At 46.9% G+C, this 16,798-nt stretch overlaps 1 protein-coding gene across 5 annotated transcripts in view; it reads left to right on the forward strand.

Moving 5' to 3' along the window:
* The window catches only part of Wdfy4 (WDFY family member 4), a 228,178-nt gene that overhangs the window by 79,763 nt on the left and 131,617 nt on the right, over positions 1–16,798 (forward strand). For 4 of the 5 annotated variants that reach the window (XM_075988751.1, XM_075988750.1, XM_075988752.1 and 1 more), the window contains 12 exons: positions 353–531; positions 1,461–1,692; positions 2,909–3,054; positions 4,081–4,192; positions 4,650–4,840; positions 6,695–6,847; positions 7,979–8,052; positions 9,755–9,916; positions 10,487–10,578; positions 11,741–11,840; positions 14,708–14,913; positions 15,781–15,950. In XM_075988751.1, the coding sequence (XP_075844866.1) occupies positions 353–531; positions 1,461–1,692; positions 2,909–3,054; positions 4,081–4,192; positions 4,650–4,840; positions 6,695–6,847; positions 7,979–8,052; positions 9,755–9,916; positions 10,487–10,578; positions 11,741–11,840; positions 14,708–14,913; positions 15,781–15,950 (1,817 nt within the window). Of the gene's footprint in view, positions 1–352; positions 532–1,460; positions 1,693–2,908; positions 3,055–4,080; positions 4,193–4,649; positions 4,841–6,694; positions 6,848–7,978; positions 8,053–9,754; positions 9,917–10,486; positions 10,579–11,740; positions 11,845–14,707; positions 14,914–15,780; positions 15,951–16,798 lie in introns of those variants that run through there. The other variant, XM_075988754.1, reaches the window with a different exon arrangement.

A 16,798-nucleotide genomic window follows, 5' to 3' on the forward strand; every position in this document is an offset into this window, starting at 1 on the left:
AGTCAGACTGCTTGCCTCCTCCCTCTCAGGTCACCTGACAGGTGCCTGACTGAAGCTGTTAGAGCTGACTGTGTGATTGGCCTAAGCTCTCTGCCTTAGGGTAGTAAGTGGGTATAATGACCTGCCTCACAGGGCTGTGGGCGTGTTAGTGAGGTCATGCTGGTAGCCATGTATAACTAGTGTCTGGTACAGAGGCTGAGCTCAGGGACTGATGGCAGCAGCTATCCCTGCAGGGAGTCTGGTCCACAGACATAAGGCCCACATGGGCTAGCCAGGGGTATCACCCTCGTCACTGCTCTTGGGTCTCTGTAAACATATTGTCTCATGTGAGGTCCACTGTTCTCTTCTGCAGATGTCATGGAGCCTGAAGATGAGGCCGAGCCCTCTGCAGGGCGCCAGCTACAGGTCAGGTGCAGCCAGCTGCTGACTTGTGGCCAGTGGTATCACCTGGCTGTGGTGGTCAGCAAAGACATGAAGAGGAATTGCACTGTGACCACGTATCTGGATGGACAAGCTATTGGTTCAGCCAAGGTCAATGTCAAAGCCAAGATGTTGTCTTGATATGATCTGCTAATTACTCACCTCTCCATTTTTACTTGTTATTTATGTGTATATATATGTGTGTGTGTATGTTTGTGTATATTTATGTATATATATATGTGTGTGTGTGTGTTTGTGTATATTTATGTATATATACGTGTGTATCTGCATGTGTGTATACACGTGTGTGTGTGTGTGTGCATGTGTGTGTGTGTGATATACTGATGAACCTTGCATTATGCCTACAAACCAATGAGAAGGAATGTGACATCTCTAACATGTTGAGTCTTTCTATCCGTGATGATGGTGTATCTCTCCTTTAACATAGATCTCTGAATTTTCTCTTATCAATTTGGAATTTTCAGAATGCAGATCCTGTTCATGTTTTATTAAACACCATTTTTTCCTATGAATAATTGTGAAAGGATTTGGTTTCACTGTTAGTTTATAGATATGCAGTTGATTTTTGTATTGGTTGGATACCCTGTGACTCTGATGTGCTCAGTAGTTCCGGGAGATTAAAAATATTCACGGGCACACCATCTGCAGATAGAAGCCTTTTCTTTCTTCTTTTTGAACCATTCAGCAGTAATTATTGTAAGTACACGCAACTATTAATGTTCCAATAATGGACTTAGTGAAATGTTCTTAGTGCAATGACTGGGCCAAGGAAGCTGGACTTCTATGTTTCTTGATATTTCTTGTCAAATTTATTTCCAACAGTAGCATCAAAGTGCCACGCCCCTCCGCATCTACACTTTCTGGGTGTTCTGCTGTGTACTTCCCAGATTTGAGAGCCATCTTTCTGACTTTTTAGATAAAATAAAATTTTATTTTGGTGTGGGAAATGAGCTTCTAACATTGTATCATCACATACAACTTTGATGGCTCTGGGGTAAGTGCTGCTCTTGTTTCAACAGATGCTGTATGTCCAGGCCTTACCAGGGACTTTCCTTTCAATGGATCCATCTTCATTTGTGGATGTTTATGGCTATATTGGGACCCCTAGAATTTGGAAACAGAAGTCGTCACTAATCTGGCGTCTTGGTCCCTCATACCTCTTTGAAGAAGACATATCAATGGATGCGTTAGCCCTTATTATCAAACTTGGTCCGAGGTACTGTGGCAACTTTCAGGCTGTGCACCTTCAAGGTACGGAGTGTTTTGATTTAGAACGGTTCTGCTCGTACAAGTTTTTAAGTGGGTACCCAGTTATTTATAGCATATTTATAAAGAATAAACTTAGTAGAGGTCAATCATTAGGGGAGGCCTTTGTAATTGGAGCATTATATATTTACAACCCAAGAGAAACTGTCACAGAAGAGGAAATGACAATAGCCTTTAGATTTCAACTCCTCAGTGCCTAATGGAGGAGGGTAGAGGAGTAATACTCTCGGCAAGGAAAGGGAGGGGGAATGGGATAAATAAGTTACATTCCTTTTAATGAAGACGCTTTTTAACTAAAGTATACTGTTGTCTTCAATTATTAAACAGGCAGACAGCATCCCCATTTTCTTTATTGATTGTTGGCTGTTCAAGCAGGGAGCTTGCTCTCTGAGCTCTGCCAGGTCCAGGGGGTCAGTTCCCATCTGGAAATAAAGACAAATGCATCCGTGTTTGAAGGCCTTATGTGCGGCCACGGCGACTGAGTGCTGCTGAGTGCTTCAGTTTCCAGGACCAGGTCTGGTGTGGCCTTAATTTCCTGTGGCCGGCTACATTGACCAGAGCCACTGGCTCAGGTCTGGAGCCCGAGGTTCACTGACTCTGTAGTCGTACAGCGTTCCTCTAGTAAGGGTTTGCTGTCAGTCACCAGGGGACCAGAATACGCATGCCAAGTGGGATGTTCACAGTAGCCATGCAGTGCTCAAAGTCTTAGGTCTGTCAGTCCCATGCCCTTTCTCTTTCAGACAAAGTTACTTAGCCACTTGGAAGTGAAGCGAAAGCTTTGATAGATGTTTCTATTCTTCTTAATTTCATACCTACAGCACCTCCATTTTCTAGAAGAGTCCACCTTGAAAGGTTGCCATCTGTTTATTTGTTGCCAATGTTTTGTTTGTTTTTGTCCTTATAGGGTCTCACTATGTAGACCAGGTTGGCCTCAAACTCATAGACATCCATCCACCTGCCCCTGCTTCCCGAGTGCTGGGATTAAAGGTCTGCCTCACCACACTTGGTTCCAATCTCATTCTTATATTAGAAACCAGAGAAGCATAGCTGGAGTAAAGCTTTTGGCACACAGATATACAAAATATAGCAACATGCAGACACCCGCCCAGCGACCGCTTTAATGTGTGGCGGTGGGCATTAATGGTCAAAGGGTCAGTTTCTTTCTCTGTAAAGGGAACTGACTAGAGATATGCTGTCCTAGGAGAAGGCTCAGATGGTGAAGCCACACCCCTCATTGCGGAGGAAAGGGTTTCCTTTGGCCTTCACGTGTCCAGCTCTTCTATCACCAGCATAATGAACATCAGAAACACCTACAACGAGGTAGACAGCCGCCTAATCGCCAAGGAGGTACAGCATCGCACGACCCTGCCTCCCTCTTCTCCACTGCGAACTTCACTGTGTGGCTTTCGTTGGCTTCCAGGGCTTCAGTTACTATCATGTGCTTATCCATTCGTGGACGGACAGACAGGCACATGCCATTCTTCTCACCTCATTTGCTAGGACTAAGCCTTTTTAAAATTGTTTAAAGATGAATATGTGTGCCCTTCCCGATGACGGACTCAGAACTCTTTCAATATCATTTTGATTTTGGAAACCCTACTACTGATCTTTGCTTTAAACACTAGTGACCTTACAGAACAAGTGTAAAGAAAGATGCTATGCGCCTCACCATTTCCTAATCCCTCCATAAATATCTCTGTTGAGTTCGGTGCTGAGGATTGTTGGTTGGTTGGTTTATATTCTCTTCACTCTAATGGGCAGAGGGCCCCAGGGGTCAGGATCGAGACCCTGGCATGCACCAAAGTTGTATTTTCGTGCATATCCTGATTACAGAAGGCAGGATTCCTCCCCTTCTGGCTCTCTGGAATCGGTAGTAGCAATGGGGCTTTGCAGATCCTGAGCTGAGATAGTCTTTGTTCTTGTTTTTTTGAGACAGGGTTTCTCTGTGCAGCCTTGGGTGTCCTGGAACTCACTCTGTAGACCAGGCTGGCCTTGAACCAAAGAGACCAGCCTGTCCCTGCCTCCAGAGTGCTGGGATTAAAGGAGTGTGCCACCACCGCCACCCGACTTGATAAGGCCTTGGTAGTGCTGCTTTGCTGTTGTCCCTGGGTTCCTTCTACCCACGGCCTCCTCTCTGTGAGAAGACAGGGTATACAGATTGTGTGCTTACAGCTGACTCACTTGCCATTGCCCCACAAACGAGGAATGGGACAGTGATCCCACACTTTAGCTTCAGCCCCCCCCAAATGGCTAATCCTCCACTAACTGTCACACATGTCACCAGCCTTGGGCGTTGGGGTGTCTATCTTCTAGGTCTCTTGAACCCCTCTCTCGCAGGGGTTTTGTGGCACTGACTGTTGTCACCTCCTCTAGATGAATATTGCATCCCGTGACAATGCCACGCCTGTGTTCTTGCTGAGAAACTGTGCTGGCCACCTCTCAGGGTCTCTTCGGACTCTCGGTGCTGTTGCCGTGGGCCACTTAGGTAGGTCAAGCAATAGACTCTACTTCGGGAAGGAGGGCTTGTGCATGCTAGAACTCTGGGGTGGAAGTCAAGATGGAGTGTCCTGGGGAGGTCTTGTGAGGAGGGCCAGAGTTGAGAACAAGCGTAGCCAGAGAGTGACCAAGGAGTGAAGCCCAGCTCAGCTTGCTGCTTCCTGACTGACAAGCTCAACTACCCTCCCCCCGCCACACACACCCACACTGGTACCCCTGGACCACAGGACCCTTGCTCTGGAGCACAGTGTAGCCTGTGAGCAGGAGCTGTGGCTATATTAGAGTGAAAATAACAGACATGTTGCCAAGACTTCTGGAGCTCCAATCTCTCTTCCCAGCCCTCTCTTCCTGTACGTGGGCAGAGAGAGGCACAGGCGGCAGCCAGGAGTCCTGCACTGTAGGATTGCTATAACATACTGATGACACGTCCTTTTTGGCTCCCTCAGGGGTGAGGGTGTTCCACTCCAGCCCTGCCGCCAGCAGCCTGGACTACATTGGAGGACCTGCCATCCTCTTAGGGCTCATCTCCCTGGCAACAGATGATCACACCATGTATGCAGCCATGAAAGTCCTGCACTCGGTTCTGACCAGTAACGCCATGTGTGACTACCTGATGCAGCACATCTGTGGGTACCAGGTAATCCCACCCTCACAGCTGACCCTCGCAGCCTGGCCCTGCAGCTTCTCAAAGAGGTGTCAACCCCAGGATGGGCTTCTCTTGTCCCAGTAGCATTACAACGGGTTTGGAGTGACTTCTGGGAAAGAGAATCCCAGCTAGTTGTGCATCCCTCGTGACCTTGGCCACCCAAGCCAATAGATTGCTCAGCCATTCATTGACAGAAGTGCCGAGGTGACAGCTGCAAGGAACTCTGTCTGGGCCAGCTTGCTCTCTTGTCTGCTAAGTAGCATTCTCCTCGATGATTCCAGAATCGCCTAGGATGCCTCATTCTGCCTCCCTCACACTGGCTGAGTCCAGATTATAGACCCAGACTAATTTGAAATCCTGCCCCTTCTTCTAACTTGCTGTTTAACCTTGAACAACAATTTACTTCTGCCTCAGTTTCTCCGCCTATAAAATCCATATCATCCCTCCTGCCTCTTGAGGATTGAAGGATTTCATACAAACGAAGGACTTCGATTAAGCCTGACCAAGAGTCAGGGCTCAGCAAATATTTTCTGCTTTGAGTTCTTAACCTCCTTGTTATGCTATTTTCTCATGTGTAAAACAGAACCACTAGAAGATATAGAGATGGAGTTGGGTGTAATAGGACTACTAGCAGATACGGAGATGGGGATGGATATAACAGGACTACTAGCAGATACAGAGATGGGGATGGTTATAACAGGACTGCTAGAAGATAAAGAGATGAGGATGGTTATAATCGGATGACTAGTAGATATAGTGATGGGGTTGGCTGTAACAGGACTATTAGTAGATATAGAGATGAGGATAACTGTAACAGGACTACTAGAAGATCCAGAGGTGGGGATGATTGTGCCTATGGACATACATGGGGAACTTAGAAGAGTGCCCATTCAGAAAAGTCGCTGCAGACATGTTCATGACGTTGTCATGACTCTGCAATTGAGAAGGTTTGATGCGGATCTTTCCCTCCAGTTACCCCCAGCTGGGTTGGATGGTAACTTTGAGAGGAAGCATAGAGAGGTCTTATTTGGGGGAAGAAGGATGTCAAATTGAAGATTTCAAGAAAAAATTGAAGATGTCAAGAAAAAAAAAGATCAGAAGAGAGTGAAAAATGTCACTTATTTGCTGACCATGAGCAGTGTTTTCAGAAGGCATGTTGGAAGAGCAACAGGGATTTCTTGGGGTAACAGGGACAGAGAGTGAGCTTTGTCAGAACCAGAAGTTAGAGACTGAATTATGTACAGTGATCTGAATTCTGAAGGGATAGGTGATGGCTCAGATGTTAGCAGGTGAACCGGTAGCCTGATTTTTATGTCGCCAAGCACTTGAGGACACAGGGGAAGCCTCTTCCTTAGCTCTGCAATGCATTTTTAGAAACAAGGGCCTTGTTGTCTTCATCCTGGAGTGGATGCTATGCCTTGCTCACCTTCCGGCATAATAGCAGGACACAGCCAGGGGCTGCAGCCTGAGCAAGGCTGTGCCATCAGATGTGGACATGTGGCTGGCTTCCTGATGATGTTGCAGCACCCATGAGAGCCCATGGTGATGAATGCATAGATCCAGTGAGAGATGAGGAAAAGCGTGGAGAAATGAGGGGTGAGAATGAGGGGGAAGCAGAGGTCCCTGTGAGAGGTCACATCTCCAATAACCAGTAAGATGGGCATAGAAAGGGGAGGTGCCACAGAACTTGGTGCAGGTGAGTCTTGTGAGAATATGGAACGAAGGAAAGCCATTCCAGAGAGAGGGGTGTGGCCTGGAGCAGGGGTGCTGTGGGAACTAACGGTGATTGGAGAAAGAGGTCCAGTGACTCATCTAGGAATCCCACAGTGCGTCTCTCCTTTCCAGATCTTAGCCTTTCTCCTGAGAAAGAAGACAGCCTTCCTAAACCACCGCATCTTCCAGCTGATCCTCTCAGTGGCTGGCACTGCAGAGCTGGGCTTCCGACCGTCTGCTGTCACTAACACGTGTGTCTTCCAGCATGTGCTCTGCAATTTTGAGGTAAACTGGAGACTGATGCATGGGCCCTCAGGGGTATGTGTGTGTATGAGAATAAAACACAATAAGAAAGCCTGGCATCTCATCTTCTTTCATAATCATATTGATAGTAGCTGGGAAAAATCATAACAGCTTTCAAGCTCATAGACCTGGGTTTATAGTTTAGCCCTGGTATCTCTGACGAGTGTAGCCTTGGCTTTGGGATGCTTCTTGATTACTCTGACCTTGTTATTACTTTTCTTTTGAGATAAAGTCTTGGTATGTAACCCGGGCTGACATTGAACCCACGATCTTCCTGCCTCAGCCCATCTAGTGCTGGGATCCCAAGCAGGTATCTTTATGCCCTGATCCATTATGGTTAGTTATGAAACCAAGATTATCATTTCTTCCTTGCAAACTGGCATAAGGGTTACATCTGATAGTGTCTTGGAAAGGCTTTTAAAGCCGTGAAGCACAATCTGATATGAAGATTAAAGATAGTATCCCAATCCCTTTGCATGGTGCGTTGTTGTTCCAAGTATTCTTTTAAAGAATGACCTGAGAGTTGCAGCTAGAGACTCTGAGGACAAATGGAAGGATCAACAGTCCTCTGGATGGATCAATCCATCCCAAGTAACCTTTACTGAGTGTCCATGGCACCCAGGTGCTGTCTATATCCTGAAGATGCCATAATGCCCAAGACCCAGGCCTTCTTCACTACCAGAAGGAACAAGAAGACACTTTGATCGCCCCCCCCCACCTGCCCAGTACCACAGAGAGTCAGACACAGGGTTTCTGAGGAGTGAAGTCCCGTTATACTTTAGGGACCAGGAATCCTGGGCCATGTTTGCAGAGTTCGGCGGGAAAAGGCTTTGTCAATAGAGAGCATATTTGCAAACATTCCAGCATGAGAGCAATCCTGGGAGAGGTGGTTGATGGAGATGTCCTTGATGAGAATCCAGACCCACAGTGGGGGCACTAGGCGATGGGAGAGATGCTTGGGATTCTCCTTAGGGATGGCCTCCGTGCCTGCTCAGCATCAGGGTGTTAGCCTGACTCCAGAGCGGTAAACCTATCCACAATACCAGTCTGAGATTCAGCAGACCCTGCTACACCCATGTCTTGGTCTTAACAGAAGACCGTTCTCTCTTCCAGCTCTGGACAAACACTGCGGATAACCTGGAGCTTGCTCTCTTTTCCCACCTCCTGGAGATCCTTCAGTCACCAAGGTTGTCTGGGTTTCAGTAGCCCGGGGGTTGGAATGAATGTCTTTCATTGTGTTGGGACTTTGTCTTTAAACAAATAGGAGGGGCTAAGGGGACAGGACAACCAGTGGTCCAGTATCTGTATCGTCTGCAACCTCCCAGTATGCTGGGTCCTCATCTTGCCCTGCGGAGCAGTGGGAAGCTCTTTCTCCTCTGACAGACAGACCTCGGGAAAACAGTGCTGGGGAATAGAGGTCTACAGCCTAAGGACTAGCCCTGAGTTGGACAAATTAGGGCTCAGCTAGTGGTGAGATGGCCTGCAGAAGATATAGCTGCTCTGGGCCCTGAGCTGCTCTCTGTCATTGCTTTTTTAACTGACCTCTCCAAGTCACTTGGAAACAGCCACTTGGAGGTTCCAATGGCAGAAATGAAACCCCAGAATTTCTGAGGAAGACAAAATGCAGGGAGGAGGGGGGCTGGAAACAGAGAGGCTGGAGGAAGTAGTCAAGAAGTTCATTAGCATCTGTTAAGTGGAGGGTGCATAGCCTGAAGGATGTTAGGGTACCACTTACGTACCTCCCATTGCCCCTCTTGACCTTGGTTCAGTGTGCACTGCTTCACTTGGGCAGACGTTCTTCTGTGGCAGCCAAACGGCTGTGGGACACCTCCTTGGCTCTTCCTCTTTGCTGGGCACCCTCCATGGGCTTTACTCTATAGTCCTAGGGCAGGACTGAGTCCTGATGGGCTACTGTGGTCTCGTGGCCAGCCTGAGAGCATGGCTTTGCCTTTCCAGAAGCTGAAGAGTATTAGTGAGGCCTTACAGCAAACACAAAAGGGCTGTGCAGGGAGAAAGGGGCAGCAGAACTATGGACTATCCCTCTGCCTGCGACCTAGTAACCGCTAATGTCTTCCTTCTCATGAATGTGTTTGTAAATAGAGTTTTCATTCAAACTCCTATGACTGACTCTCTGCGTCGGTAGCCCCAGCTTTTGGGTGGAAGGTTTGGGGTCTTTCCTGTCACATAGTTCTGTGATCTCTTCCCATTTGTGTCTGGGATACAAAATTCTGCAGAACTGAAGATGCTAATGCCAACAAGAATGGGCCAAAGGAGCACCCCCACACACACATACACATCCACCTCCCCACCCTCCACATTCTCTACTTTCTGTACCTGTTGTCTAAGTAACAGACATTGCCCCTGTGGCTCTTGTCTTTAGAGTAGAACTTACTGGAAATAAGATCGTGATTATCCTGAGGAGGGGTGTGGGCACTTGAATTCCATCTCTCTCCTCTGGCTCATCCACTTTGTGGTTTAGGGTGGGCAGGAAGATCAGGCATGCAGACGGGCTCTGCAGGTCGCTGCTGCTTCTGCTGCTTGTTGGGAAGTGCTCTTGGGTCACATGTGTGTCTGTTATCTTTGTTTTGGGTTTTCTGAGGCCAGCATTAGCTCTCCCTGAGGCTTAGAACTCAAGTCAGTAATTGGGGTTGTCTTTAAAGGCTGTTTCCCGGGATGGGAAGGGACAATCAGCACATGCTCCAGCAACTCTGACACTTGGCAGACACATACCTGATGGGCGTCTTCTAGCATCTTGACTAGTTGCCAGGAGAATACTGGAGTCTGAGGGCCATGGAACAAGCCTAGCTTGGAAAACCATTTTAGCAGAAACAGAGAGAAGTTGGTTCATTCTGGCCAAAGCTTTTAATGACTCTCTCCCGGGCTCACCAGGGAAGGACCCAGGAATGCTGAAGTAGCCCACCAGGCACAGCTGGTACCCAAGCTCATATTCCTGTTCAATGAACCAAGCCTGGCCCTGTCCAAGGTCTCCACCATCATCGCAATTCTGGGCTGTCAACTGAAGGGCCACTTTAACATCCAGGACTTACTCAGGTACTTGAACAAGCTCCTGGGAGTGGTGGTGGCACAGGTGAAAGAGCCTGGAAGTATTTTACAAGGGAATAAGCCTACCCCCATCCCCGTACTTAACAAAACCTAGGCCTTTGTAGAGATCTGTAGTCAGGGAGGAGCATTGGGACGAGAGTGGATTTGCTTATTTAGGGTGGAAGAGACTGATTTCCCAGCCTCAAGTAGTCACACACCCATCCCAAGGACTCAGAATCATCCATTCCCACAGTCACCCTTAGCAGCAATGGCCCCTGTGTCTACCTGCTCTGAGTTCCCTCAGGATGGTCAGACGGTTCCACATCCCATCCTTTCTTCTTCGCTCCTATCTGAAAAGCTGACCTGGAAGAACCAGAGCTAACTTCTTTGCCCAATCCTGATAGATTTAGAGATTTAGAAGTCTCTAGAAACTCTGTGCTGATCCCAGCAAAATCCCGTTTCCCTCAGACTTTCACTAGAAGCCCCACTCGAGTGGATCATGTAGAGAGCACTTAGCACAAACCCAGCGGGCACAGCTGAGAGCCCTGCCTAAGTGCGTCCTTCTCTTGCTGCACACAGGGTCGGACTATTTGTCGTATACACCCTCAAACCTTCGTCAGAGAACGAGAGGCAGAGCTGCCTGGATGGAGCCCAGGACCCCTCCGCACCTGGTGAGAGCCCCTTCTTCAGATGCCAAAGCATCAGATGACCCTCAGGGCACCCGAAGCACACACTGGGGACCACCTTGCATGAAAATGAGCTGTGGGAAAGAAGGGGAAACACCCACAGCTATGATGGCAAAACAGTGGCTGAGGAAGCTACATTTAATAATTCTGGTTACACAGTCCACCAAGTCATATATTCCTGCCTCAAACCCTGCACTGGTTTCCAAGGCCCACAGCATGAACAATTCCCTGTCTAGGCATCCTTTACGTGCTAGCCTCAGGCTCCTTTCCTGGTTGAAACTCATGGTCCCTCAGTATCCCAAGGAACCTCAACCTGGCCCTCTGAAGCGCTACATATAGCTTTGTATGAGGGGACAACCTCTGTTCATACTGGGGGCGTGCTGTCTCTCCAGGAATGCCACCCCTGCCTGCCCCATCCTCCACCTCCTCTGATAGACTGGTCATTTCCTGTCCTACAGGCTTTATTTCTGAAGTCCAAGGGCTTCTTATAATATATAGTCTGTGATGTTTTTGTTTTCTGAGATGGGTTTTTCCATGTAGACCTGGCTGTCCCGGACCTCACGCTAGCCTCAAACTTACAGATATCCACCTGTCTCTGCCTCCTGATTAAAGGTGTGTGCCACGACTGCCCAGCTTTTGAGAGAGAGTCTCACTGCGTAGCATAGCTCTGATTGGCCTGGAACTCCCTAGCTAGACCAGGCTGCCATGGACTCACAGAGATCGCCCACCTATGCCTCTCTACTGCTGGGATTAAAGATGGCCATGGCCATGCCTGTTATGAGTCTTCTATTTAAAGCCTTGTTAAATGTCATGAGCTTGTCCTTTAGAGCTTCTCTGATGCTTGAAGAGTCAGGTTGCTTCTCTCTGAAAGGTATTTTTGACCTTATCATCTTAAAGATTTTTCCCCAAGAGTAAACAACATTGAATCTACCTCCAAGTAAAGGGAAACAGAACAACATATTCCAAAACTCTTTTCAAGTGTCTCGTGGAAGTCTAGAATTCAGTGCCAAGATTTTGAGCCCTATCTGTGCTCAATTTCTAAGTAAACTATGTGTTTGATGAATACAATTGCTTGCTGTAGCAAATATTATGTCTCTTTGCATCTGTTTGCTCTCAAATCTGAATTTTCTTTTTTTCCCTTCTTTAGCTGGAAGCCAAACATCTGGAAAGGCAATCTGGCTTAGAAACCAGTTGCTGGAGATGCTGTTTGGTGTAATATCTTCCCCCCAACTTCATCTGTCCTCTGAGTGAGTACCCGGGAAGAGTGATTTGGCTTGGGGTTGCCTCACGCAGGGTAGGGTGTTAAAACCTTTTCTTAATGAAAAGCATCTCCAAGCCTACTTGCTGCACTGTGTCCTCACTAGTCAGAATGAAAATAATATTCTCTCCACCCAATAAACCAGACCTTGCCCTGAGAGAGGTACTGATGTAATGTTCCATGGGCGCAGAGAACTAGAAACTGATTTGAAATCATTTCAATAAATCCTTGTGTCACTATCGTATCCTATAATGGCTATTGTTTTGGCAGTTGTAACCACTGTTGTATTTGATGTCTTATGCTTGGCAGACAACAAAACAGAGAAACGGTTAGCCTAAATAACATCTATCAGAGAGAAGGTTTGCCAAATTCTTGTGCTGTTCACTTAGCAGTTTAGTTAGCTCTTCCAACTTGGATAAAAAGAAATATCTGCCTTCAATTAACTGTCAGAATAATGTTTAATCACAAGGCTGAGTATATTACTTTTCCTATTGCCTGCCCGAGACTCTGTAGTCCTTCTCTTAACAACTATTTGTTGAGTACCTACTGTATACCAGAATAGGATGCAGCCTTAAACCAGCCATTCCGTGGTTTTGCTCTTTCTTTGAGTTTAGGAGTCAGTAGGTGTATTTGGTGGTGTCGTGGAGAGGAACACCGCAGCACAGAAACTGCAAATAGTGGCTAATCACTTTCAGTTTGGGGCTGGAGAGGTGACTTAGTGGGTAAAGCACTTGCTTTGTAAGCATGGAAACCTGAGTTTGGATCCTTGGCTCTCACAAGAAGTTGCATGTTGTGTGTCCATAGCTCCAGTGTTGGGGAGCGTAGTGGAGGCACATGGGTCCCAGGCAGTCACTGGCCAGAACTAGTCCACTGAACTGGTGATCTCCAGATTCAGTGAGAGACCCTGGTACCAAGAATAAGCTGGAGCATGATAGAAGAAGATTCTCACATCAACTTGTAGTCTTCATACATGTATGCACACACATAAACACACCACACATGTGTATATAATACCCACATACGTACAATGACACACATGCATATCACATACACACATTCATACACCAAACATGCATGCATACACCACACATGTACACACATGAATCCAACATACATGCATATAGCATACACACACATACACCTTCATACAACACATATGTATACACACATACAACACACATGGATACAACACGTGTGCATACAGCACACACATGCATATACACATGCATGCAGCATATACACATGTATATACACATGCATACAACACACATGTACACACACCACATATGCATACATGCACACATGACACAAATTTATGTGCGTACACACATACACACACTAAAGTCAATCTCTCAGTCTATAAATCTATACATTCCTATACATTCTTAGAATCAGAACACAATCTGGAAAGTGTCTTAGAGGTGAGTGAGTCCAGCCCTTTCCCTTTCTGTCCCTTCCTCTTCTCTTTGGGTCTTTCTTTCTTTCTTTCTTTCTTTCTTTCTTTCTTTCTTTCTTTCTTCCTTCCTTCCTTCCTTCCTTCCTTCCTTTCTTTCTTTTCTTTTCTTTTTTTTTGGATTTTTTGGGACAGGGTTTCTCCGTAGTTTTTGGTTCCTGTCCTGGAACTAGTTCTTATAGACCAGGCTGGCCTCGAACTCACAGAGATCCACCTGCCTCTGCCTCCTGAGTGCTGGGATTAAAGGCGTGTGCCACCACCGCCCGGCTCCTCTTCTCTTTGGAAGAGACTCTGTCTTGTGTGGTTCTCACATGTCTGCACTCTGAAAACTCGACTGGAGTTTTGACTCTTTCCCCAAGGCCCTGAGGCGTTTCCATGACCTTTGTGTGTCTCCTTCTACTCGTTGTGAGAGTGAAAAGGGCAGTTTTCACAGAGGGACAGAGTGAGGATAAAGTGAATTACCAGGTAATTCTGAGAAGGGTGCCTAAGATATCATGAAGATCTATAAGCTAATTCTCATCGCTGTCTTCACCACCACTTTCCCCACCACCATTGACTTCCCCACCATGACTATCATTGCTAGCGTCATCATGGTCCCCACCATTACATCATCACCATCATCATCTATAGTACCATTACGTTCATCACTATCATCTGTATCGTCATTGAGTGAAATGGCAGAGCACACTAAGAGCCCCTTCAAAGCCACCCAGTTAGAAAGCAGCAAAGGCAATACAAAGAGAGGCAGTTTCTTCATATCTAGTCCAGTATTAGATCATGTTGGTAGCCACCAGCCGTCCCCTCAGCATGCCTACTGTGGCAGCTGATGCTGAGAGCCTGTCCTGCACAGACAGATCTCTCTATAACTCAAATGGCTAGGGCTTTTGCTCTCTATTGTCATTTCTAGACAGGCTTCTGACCTCCCTGCCGTCCAGTTCCCTCTAGCAGATCTAAGCACAGCATTTGAAAGCCCATGTTTGGAAGTGACAGTTCATCACAACTAACCACTGGACATTTATGATCAGCTTTGACTAGAGACAGACGTAAATAAAAGTGTGTTTAGATTACTATGCTGTTGGCAATGAAGCGAGATGGGTAAATAGGAACAGCAGCAAGTAGGGCTGCAAGGAGCACACTCGTCTTCAGGCCTGTACTTAGTTCCCAGTTGCCCTGAGAAGCTCTGATTGCTTGCATCACACTGTTAAAGGATAAATCTGTGGTGCAATGACCATGCCAACCTTTTATCATATTCCTTAAAAATATAATCCATACTCCATATGCAATGGCCAAGCATTGCCTTACTTCCCTATGTGGGGTGACTTGTGAGGCCACATTTGTCTTTCAGGGCATGCTTCTTGTTCATGGGATGAGAGATGACCTCTTGTAATGTATTGCCTCTTTAGGACAAAGGAACAGGTGTTTCTGAACCTGGGACCCGACTGGTTCCTGCTGCTCCTACAGGGTCACCTGCATCCCAGCACCACCACACTGGCATTGAAGCTGCTGCTGTACTTTCTGTCGAACCCTTCTCTCCGTGGGCGGTTTAGAGATGGCCTGTCTGCTGGGTGCTGGGTGGAGTGCAGCATGGCAGGTGTGGACATTGTGCTGGGTGAGTGTGGCTGCCTCCAGGAGACCACCATCATTTTGTCCCGGATATGAGCGAAGATCAGCCCTACCCCACCCTGCCCATTTAGGGCCTGTGTAGCTCTGTCCCCAAGGCCTGCTTCCTTAGACTGACTTTGCTGAATGCTTATTAGCTCTTGCAAGCTGCCATCAGCTCCTCAAATCGCCTTGTCTCTTTATACACTGGGTGCATTGCTGGACGCCTCTGCTGGTGGATGCAAATTCGTCCTTCATGTCCCAGCTCAATACCACTTCCCCCTAAGACAGGAGTGGACAAACATGAGTTAGGAAGAGATTGGAAAACATCTCTCTGCTTCTATATAACATCTCTCTGATGCCCGTCACAATTCATAGACACATACCAATTTATATGAATGGCTTGATGCCTGTTCTTCCCACTACACTGTCTGCTGCATATGTACCTGGAATCTGTACATCTTTTTGAAGTGTAATAGCTCTTTTGCCAAGTACAGAGCTGCCTTGTTGCTTTCTGCACAATTGGAATTTAGTATCTGCTTTTGATGAATGAATAGGTGTATGAATGAGTGGATAAATGGGTAGATGGATGAATGAGGGGATGAGCATGTGTGTGAAAGAGTGATGGATGGATAGATGAATGGGTATATGGATGAATGAAGGGATGAGCATGTGTATTAATGAGTGGATGGATGGATGGATAGATGAATGGGTAGGTGGAGGAGTGGAGGGATGATCGTGAAGCATTTTCCTTTGCTCTTGTAGATGAAATATGTTCTGTCACAGTGCTTCTGTGAGGTGGCCAGTGTGTGTGCTTTGACTCTGTAGTAGTATCTGTTCTTATCCGACTCTTATGCCTCCCCTACCTAATCAACAGACAACCTGAAGAGCCGCCCTGCAGTGCCTGACCAGAGCCCCTGCCTGCTTCCTGGGTTCCAGGTCTTGAATGACTTTCTGGCCTACCATGTCTTTATTCCGGAAGTGTACCTCATTGTGTCCTCCTTCTTCCTCCAGACACCACTCACAGAGCTGACTGATGGACCCAGAGTACGTTCTGGGTACACCCCAGGGGAGGAGGGCCATACTTGGTTTTTCTGATTCTGTATGATTATGGCTGTTCTCTAAGATTTTCTATCCCTCTACTTCTTCCTATTGGAACTATGTCTGACGTTTTTCATTCCTTGCACCTCCTAGATAGCTTTCAGATTCCCGCTTATTAGCTTTAGAGCCTTTTTTGTGTGTGTGGGGGGGGGGGGGCGGTTGTGGTTTTTTGAGACTGTGTTTCTCTATGTAACAGTCCTGGTTGTCTCAGAACTTGTTTTTTAGATCAGGTTGGTCTTGAACTCACAGAGATAACCTGCCTCTGCCTCCTGAGTGCTGGGATTAAAGGCGTGCACCAACACCGCCCAGTGTTTGATTTTCTTGCTCCCTTTTTTTCTGGTGACTTTCTTGGCTCCCACCATCTCTCTTATACTATGTGATGTGATCAATCTAATATTTCTCTTCCTGGACATGGCTAGGGAAGTTAAAGGACTCTAGACTGGCCATGCCCCAGTGCCCCACCTTAGGTCTCAGCTCTGTTCATCACAGATGCTCCCACTCCAGTGTCACTAGGAGACGAAGCTTTTGTTTTTCTGTAGTCCTGAGTGGCTCACCCTATACAGCATTTTTCTTCTCTTTCATTTAGTTTTTCCTTTTTTATTGACTCCTCCCCCATAGACCATAAGCAAGTTCAACTATGTCCCGCTTAGACCAGAAGTTGCTCCTTATTTCATACTGTTGGCTTACTCCTGCCCCATTTCTCACGTTTGCTAATTCCTTTGCTAAATTTCCCCAAAGAAGAGCCCACACCCACTGCATCATCTCACCATCCATCCACTCTTACTCATATTTGG

Source organism: Microtus pennsylvanicus, chromosome 10 (genome assembly GCF_037038515.1).
Source record: "Microtus pennsylvanicus isolate mMicPen1 chromosome 10, mMicPen1.hap1, whole genome shotgun sequence".
Classification (NCBI taxonomy): domain Eukaryota; kingdom Metazoa; phylum Chordata; class Mammalia; order Rodentia; family Cricetidae; genus Microtus; species Microtus pennsylvanicus.